The sequence below is a fragment of the Kryptolebias marmoratus genome, linkage group LG21 (assembly GCF_001649575.2).
Source record: "Kryptolebias marmoratus isolate JLee-2015 linkage group LG21, ASM164957v2, whole genome shotgun sequence".
Taxonomy (NCBI): Eukaryota; Metazoa; Chordata; class Actinopteri; order Cyprinodontiformes; family Rivulidae; genus Kryptolebias; species Kryptolebias marmoratus.
Genome location: NC_051450.1, coordinates 16,307,089 through 16,314,981, shown reverse-complemented (window position 1 = coordinate 16,314,981; position 7,893 = coordinate 16,307,089). Strand labels below are relative to the sequence as shown.

Here is a 7,893-nt window from a genome sequence, read left to right as displayed (position 1 = left end):
ATTTTCTGTTTTTCAAGAGTAGTCAGCTTGTAGGGCACCACAACTGCTTCCACCCGCGTCGATCATCATCATCATCATATGAAATAACTTTTTGTCACAACAAAAAATAGTGGCTGGTAAAATATTTGAGTGGCTGGTAAAAAATTTTGTCCACCAGCCACAGTGGCTGGTGGACAAAATTTTTAATTTCCACCCCTGGTCCAAAGTCTCCTTGTGTGTCAGAGAAATAAGAGCCTAGCATTAATTGCACCTCCTGTTCCTGTCGGTCGTGTTTGACTCCTCTGACGTCCTCTGCAGCAGAGTCACATGCTGAAGGCAGCTCGGCGTGCTACCGGGTTCTCTGAAGGAGCAGGAGGGTTAATGATTAGGCTTTGTTTATGATTAGTGACCCCTTGCGCAAAAAAACGGCTCCATAGTCCCATTCCTGTGGGAGGGCTGACTGAGCACAGCCTCGTTTCTCCTCCTTCACTTCAGCTGTGGCTGCAGAGATCAAAGTACAGCTCCCTGAACTCCAGGCCTACGGCAGCTAACAGCACCACCAAGTAGGCAGGGCAATTAACGCACAACTTTAGGGAACTGCTTAGCCAGATTTTCACTTTGACAATGACTTGGGAAAACACCTGTATTTACTTTAGAAATCGGAGGGCTTTAACTGGCCTCCAAAAAATGTAGGGACTTGGCCTTGAGGACCACCAGCCGGCCAGTGTTTTTGTGCGTTTCATAATGGTGCTAGGACTCTGTGTGCCTTTCCAGTGTATATGCCGGGGCTCGGAGCCAGATCAAGAAAAGCAAGAGGTGAGGTTTAGTTTTGCTGAATAACTTAGTCTTAGAGCTTTTAATTTCTACGTAACCATCAGGTGATTGTTGGGTATATAAGACCGTCTGACATACATACCAAATGATAACATTTCTTTTGATAGCAGTGCAGTTTTTGTTAAAATATGGAGAGTTGACTGTTCAAATCATGGAGCCGTTCATCATGTGAACAAGAATTATTTCACAAGAAAATCGTGTTTTCTTGTGAAATGATTCACAAGAAAACCTGGCAGCTTCTTTTCACAAGAAAATAGTGTTGTTATGACAAACTACTTCAAGTTCCTTAACCTTTTTTTCCCCCCAGCAGTTTATTCCAAACCTTTTTAGATCAAATCTACAAGGACAGGAACCACTTCTCCAAAGTGAAGGATCTGCAGCAACCAGCAGCCCACCTCCCGTCTCCCCAACATGCTCCTTAGAGTCACCCACATCTCCGACAGAATCAGCCGCAGATTCCACAGAAACCTCCTCGGTCAGGCCCAGGCGAAGAAGTGGGCGCCCGAGACCTCGGCCCATTTCTGACTACGCACAGCTTGTTTCCAGGAAGCGTTTAATCCCCGAGGAAGTGGCTAAGCAGTACGATGGAGAAAGGACGTCTGACACGCTGCTGCATGAAGCCTGCAGTGATAACAGCAACAGGGTCAATCCTGAGAACTGTGGCATGAACGGAGACGTGCAGAGGCATCGGCCCGTCTCTGTGATAGGAGCCGTGGATCTGTTCCCTCCAGACTCAGAGCTAGAGGAAGACCGCCTTCCTTCTGTAAGCTTTACCTGCCTTTACCTCACAGATTTGTTGAAACTGTTGAAATAAATATATAATAAAGATTAAAATATTCACATTTTTACTTTAGGCCTAAACAGACAAAGCTGGCTTCAGCTTTTGTGTTGTTGACATTTTTAGCCACCATCATAGTTTCTCCTACATTCAGAGATTGAGGCTGATTGTAATCTTTCAGTTCTAATCTGCAGCTTTAGACGTCCCCAATTCCTGCACACTGCTTCTTTAAATTCCACACCGAGCATAATACGTTAATTTAAAACCGTACTGATTTTTGAGAAAAAAAACAAGTACAGTTAATGTAGGTAAAACTAACTTTACTTTTAAACTAAATTTTAAAAAGTTTTTCTTATGTTATTCCAAAAGAAAAAAATCTGGAAAACCATTTACAGAAAACAGGGAGTGGATGGAATTAGGAAGAAATGCAAAGCAGCTTCTGATGATCTGTAAAATTGCATTTGGTCAAATTTAAATGTGTTTTCATTGCATTTCAACACTTTAATGTCAATAATACAAAAATGCAGCGCGAGTGCTGAAATTCACTGAAGGAACTGAGACAAAGCTAAAAGATGCAGAACACCAGCTAAAAGAGAAAATAAGCAAAATACTAGTTAAAAGGAAGATGAGACAAAAATAGAGCAAGTATACTGAAGCAGATTTAAAAGAAAACACGATCTTAATGTATGTGAATTTGGGAAAAAGTTGCAAATGAAAAATATAAAGGCTACAAAAAGCAAAAGTCAAAGCAGCCAGCCCTGAATGAGATGAACGTTTTGATATATGAATGGCTAAAATAACACAAAGTGTGCAGAAGTAGAAACTTGCATAAAACTTCTTAATCAGGAATGCAATCATGTGAATGCCGATTCAGGATTCATACAATAAATATCTACTGATTGTAAAAAAAAAAAAAAAAAAAAACCTAAATCATGGCGTGTTGAAGGGTAAAAAACATCAGGCATCAGCTTCAAGATTCCAGGTTTGATTTAGAGGCGAACCCTTCCCTCCATCTGCTTCTCATTTTCTGTCGCCTCTGTTTATGATAAAGATTTAACATGTCTCCCAAAGTGCTTTGACAAAACAGATGAGGATCCTAAAGTAGCTGACCCAAAGTCTTGGGTAAGGAATGAGAGGTCACGGCTCTGTTGTTTCTGTGTAACGGGGATTTTTCAGGTAGCTGGTGAAAACGAGAGAAAGTGAGCTTTTTCTAAATCCCAGCCTTTTTCTTTTCCCCTCTTATTACTGCAGCCTTTGTCGCGTCCACCCATCCCCTCCCACCAGGTGCCCCCCTACAAAGGAGTGTCTGCCAGGTTTCGTCCCTCTGTTCTTTCCCAGAGCACCCCCATCGGACTGGACCGCGTGGGGCGGCGGAAACTCCACAGAGTGCTCAGCGGTGAGAACCGGGCCGTGTTTACCAGATTTGACAGATTTGGCTCTGTGGGAACACGGGGACAGAAGAATGTCAATAGTTGCCTGTTTTGAGTTTCGTCATCTGTGTTGCAGACGGTGTGTCGGAGCGCGTGGCCACACTCGACGACAGCGTGAGCGAGGAGGAGGAGAGCAGCTTCGACGAGCTCTCTGATGCCACGCCCTACCTCCAGCCGGGGGTGGAGCTCTCTGTACTCAATGAGGTGAGGGTGAGGAGGAAAACCCTGCAACATACTTATGCTTCCATCCCATCTGTCTCACGAACGGGCATATGAAAATGTTTCGAAAATGTTTGGCCACTACACGCACATGTCTGAACATAATCTTCCATGTTGGACACGGACTTAGCCTCCATGTAATTGTATGTTTATCTTATCTGCGTGTCCTGCTCAGTGGATAAGCTCTGGTCAGGCGGTGTACGCCGAGCCTCTCTGGGATCATCTGTCCATGGAGGAGCAGGAGCTGTCCTTCAAGGCTGGAGATGTTATCCGTGTCCTGGAAGCCTCACATAAGGAATGGTGGTGGGGCAGGGGGGCTGACAAGGAAGGTTGGTTCCCCTCCAGTTTTGTGAGGGTAAGTGGACTTCCTGACCTGCGTCTCTTCTACATGTTTGCTCTCCAGCAGGACAGAAAAGACTTTCAAACTGCCTTAGCCCCCAAACAAACCTCTGAATGGTGTGCTGAAGGGCTCAGAGCTCAGCTGGTTTCTGTGGTGAAGGGGATTGATTGACAGCTGGGTCTTAATTAGTCAGGCTGTGGTAACCATGGTGACCTTAGCTGATTGGCAGATGGCCGTCTGCTGTGTAATTGCTTGTTGCAGAATCAATGTTGATGAAGAGGGACTGGTTAAGCGTACACGTTGTTGCCATAGTGATGTGAAGTAGTTGTTTTTAAATTGTAAAAGTAGTTCTTATTGTAAATTTTTAAAATCTTCTCACAAAATTGTGTTAAGAACCATATTTTCTCTGTTTGCTTGCCTCTCACTTGTGATTAACTGAGACACTTGTTTGTGGTGGATGTGTTTCAGGTGCGCGTGAACCAGGAGGACTCGGGAGCTGAGAGTGTGGAGAGCGTAGCCGACCAGAAAGACCCAGCTCCTCAGGACACGCACGCCACCCAGCACAGGGAGCAGATGAGAACCAACGTGGTTCAGGAAATCATGAATACAGAGCGAATCTACATCAAACACCTAAAGGACATCTGCGAGGTGTTTAATTTTTAACTTTATCAGCACAAAGCTCCTCGTTTTATAAATAAGCAGACCTATATTTCAGTGAATGTTATCAAATATACAACTGATTTTCAGGAATTACTTAAAAAAACTATTATTCCACCATGTTTACCTTCGTTGTGTAGCACCACCTGTTGGCCAGTATTGAAACTGTTTTCTGGTCTTCTGTGTGTATTAAAATATTGTTCGTTTGTTTCAGGGTTACATCCGTCAGTGCCGTAAATACCCCGGCATGTTCACTGATCTGCAGCTGAAAACCATCTTCAGCAACATAGAAGACATCTACAAATTCCAGAGGCAGTTCCTCAAAGACCTGGAAAAGAAGTACAACAAAGAACAGCCGCATCTCAGTGAAATCGGCTCCTGCTTTCTCCTGCAGGTAGGAGCTAGGCATAAAAAAAAATCCTCCACAGTGCAGAAGTTGCGTCTCAGCAGATTTGAGGTCATGAATCTGAATAATCAGGGAACATTCCTCTTGTTTCTCTTTAGGGCGAGGGCTTTTCCGTCTACTCTGAATACTGTAACACTCATCCTGCTGCCTGTGCCGAGCTGCAGAGCCTGATGAAGATTGGAAAATATAAACATTTCTTTGAGGCCTGCCGCCTCCTCCAGCAGATGATCGACATTTCCCTTGCTGGCTTCTTACTCACACCTGTACAGAAGATCTGCAAATACCCCTTACAGCTGGGGGAACTGCTCAAGTACACGCCCAAAGACCACAGGTAGCTTCTTCATGCCAGTATTTACAACCTCCTCTTATGTTTAAAATAAGATTCACGACATAAACCTATTAGGTGCAACAATAAAACCACTGATGGTCATTTTACTAAGAAATTTTGAGTTTTAGCATTTATGTAATTAGTACACGCTGCTTCCAACTGTGTTGTTAGAGACACAACGCTCCCACCAGGGCAACAGCACTCCCAGATGGCAGCTACGTCACAAAGGTTGTTCAGGAAGGCTTCGAGGAACATGATTTAGTACCCTAAGGGTTTTGAAAGGACTAAATCATCCTAGTCAAGAGGTTTTACTGGTTACCGATGGGTTAATGTAGCTGATAGGTGTGTGGATTATAAAAATAAATAAAAGCTATAAAGCACAGTTACAAAAACTCTTAAATGATGTCTCATTTAGTTTTATTTTCACCTCATGAGGTTGAATAAATGTTATCAAGGGTGACGTTTGTAAATGCAGCATTCAGCTTTGGTTCGTGTCACGCGTATGGCATGCAACACGGACGGCAGCAGCCGCAGGGCGAAGCAGTAAATCAGAGACACAAAACATTCCCCGATTGTTGCACAACAGGTAACATTCCACGCTTCCACGTGCAAAAGTGTTGCATCCATAGATCTGGCAGGAAATGTTCCACCCAGTTATCAACGGGAAAGACTCGAACGGATTTCTGCTTTTAGTTCTCCTGCGTGCTGCTGCTGTTAGCTGTCTACAAATATACTGTACCTTCCAAAGTAGCAGCACATCAAAGTAGGTTAAAAAGGGGATGTCTGCAGAAAAATACACCACCACACACATTAAATGGCTCATGAGACAAGAAATGGGTTATTTTTACATGTATATGTTGTTTTTATTGGGTATATTTTCAGTCTGCTTTCAAGTTAAGGTTGCCTTGTTTGATTGCAGTGACCACGCTGGTGTCAGTAAAGCATATGAAGCTATGAAGAACGTGGCCAGTTTAATTAATGAAAGGAAGAGACGGCTGGAGAGCATCGACACCATCGCTCACTGGCAGGTGGCCATTTTGCACTGGGAGGTGAGAATGACTAGTTTTGATGTTGTTTTTCCAACCTTCTGAATGTTTTAACTCTGTCTTTGTGAACACGCTGCAGGGTGCAGACGTGCTGGAGCGCAGCTCGGAGCTCATCCACTCCGGTGAACTGACTCGAGTCGTCCGGCAAGGTAAAATGCAGCAGCGCAGCTTCTTCCTGTTTGACCACCAGCTGGTCCACTGCAAAAAAGACGTCCTGCGCAGAGACCTGCTCCACTATCGAGGCCGGCTGGACATGGACCAGATGGAGGTGGTGGACGTCCCTGACGGGTGGGACTCGTTTCTGGGCCTGACCCTGAGGAACGCTCTGCGGCTGCGTCACGCCGACACTCTGGAGTTTGTGTGCGTGCTGTGCTGCAGGAAGGTCCAGGACAAGCAGCGGTGGTTACAGGCCTTCGCCAAGGAGAGAGACCGAGTCAAAGAGGACCAGGAGATGGGTGAGTCCCTCAGGACAAACAGCTGCTGTGAACAGATGTTGAATTAAAGGCCTAGCATTCCTTGAAGGACTGCATATCACCCGCTGCCTTTCATCTGAGGTCGGACGGAGCTACAGCTGTTTTGGTCAAACTTTGTAAACAACATTATGGGTGTTCTAATAAAATACTGTGAGATTTTGTAAGAGATTATCATGGGGATGACTACCTGCTACTACCACACAGAATGTAGCTAATATCCATAAAACTGATATTTTTTGTGAAGGCTAATGTCAGTTAGCTTTGGCGGCCCTCTTGGATTGGGTTGACTGTAAATGTTATCGATTCATTGATGCAAATTTGGTGATAACTTTGAGGGTTTCATTAAAATCTCTCTGGTGGTTTATGGGTCACTTTGCTAACAGGAAGACAAACAAACACAGACACGGGCCAAAATATTATCACCTTTTTGATTGTGTATTTTCTGTGTTCTTTGCAGGAATTGATATCAGTGAAGAACAAAGAAAGCAGGCCATTTTTAAGGCCAGAAGACCTAAACGTGGGAAGATCAAAGGTAAGGAAATATTTTACTTCACTCTGTTCCTCAGGTTCGGTTCTGATTTAACCTTTCTTCTTTGCGTTTACCTTTTTAGCTTTGGGTTACAGTGGTTCTACCCCGCCGCCCCACCAGAACCTCCCGCCCCTCCAGCAGCGCCACATCAACATCCCCACCAGCGTGCCTCAGCAGCAGGTCTTCTTACTGGCCGAACCCCCCAAACGAAAGCCTCACCACCTGCTGTACAGCATCACCCGCAACGCCTTCTTCAAAAAATGACGCTCTTTCTTTGTCCCCTTTCTTTTTTATTTCCCTCTTTCTCTGCACGTTCAGAGCATATTTAAAACGTCCGGAAGTCTCAAAGAACACTGTTTTATTTGTTGTTGGGGTTTTTTTGTTGTTGTTTGTGTATGCACTGTTAAAGTTTTGTTGTGCCTCTGTTTGTGTTTTTCATTTTTTTGTCACAAGTTTAAACTTCAAGTGCCTGAGATTTAAAAGGGCCATTAGAAAAGTGTTAAACTGTATTTTATTCTTTTTTTATTATTCGTTTAAAATGCTGCTTATTGGAAAAAACGCCCAACCTATTGTTTTAATTATTCCATTTTGGTTTTTAATGAGTAGGATGTATATTCTACGTCTACTTTTTAGTTTGTTTCATGAAGGCTGGGCCCTTTTATGCTGTAAGTCTGTCAAATTTGAGCACAAAAAGGTCAGAAAATAACTTAACTCTGCACATTCTCGTAACCATTTAACTGTAAATAAAACTATTGTACAAGCAAGTCGAATCAGGATGACGTTACTTTGAAGTAGTTTTGTTAGCTCGGTTGTTTATCTGGTTTGTGGCCGGTAAATTTCTGAGAATTTGGTCAAATGTAGTGATGGAAGGTAA

The 7,893-nt window shown here is 43.8% G+C and overlaps 1 protein-coding gene across 4 annotated transcripts in view; it reads left to right on the top strand.

The window, feature by feature from the left end:
* spata13 (spermatogenesis associated 13) overlaps positions 1 to 7,783 on the top strand; it is a 17,420-nt gene extending 9,637 nt beyond the window's left edge. For 2 of the 4 annotated variants that reach the window (XM_017406575.3, XM_017406577.3), the window contains exons 3-13: positions 1,121 to 1,576; positions 2,843 to 2,987; positions 3,098 to 3,225; positions 3,416 to 3,595; positions 4,049 to 4,228; positions 4,452 to 4,631; positions 4,742 to 4,974; positions 5,891 to 6,020; positions 6,097 to 6,472; positions 6,948 to 7,022; positions 7,102 to 7,783. In XM_017406575.3, the coding sequence (XP_017262064.1) occupies positions 1,121 to 1,576; positions 2,843 to 2,987; positions 3,098 to 3,225; positions 3,416 to 3,595; positions 4,049 to 4,228; positions 4,452 to 4,631; positions 4,742 to 4,974; positions 5,891 to 6,020; positions 6,097 to 6,472; positions 6,948 to 7,022; positions 7,102 to 7,283 (2,265 nt within the window). In that variant the 3' untranslated portion in view covers positions 7,284 to 7,783. Of the gene's footprint in view, positions 1 to 108; positions 796 to 1,120; positions 1,577 to 2,842; positions 2,988 to 3,097; positions 3,226 to 3,415; positions 3,596 to 4,048; positions 4,229 to 4,451; positions 4,632 to 4,741; positions 4,975 to 5,890; positions 6,021 to 6,096; positions 6,473 to 6,947; positions 7,023 to 7,101 lie in introns of those variants that run through there. The other 2 variants (XM_017406580.3, XM_017406576.3) reach the window with 2 other exon arrangements.
* The last annotated feature ends 110 nt before the right edge of the window (positions 7,784 to 7,893 follow it).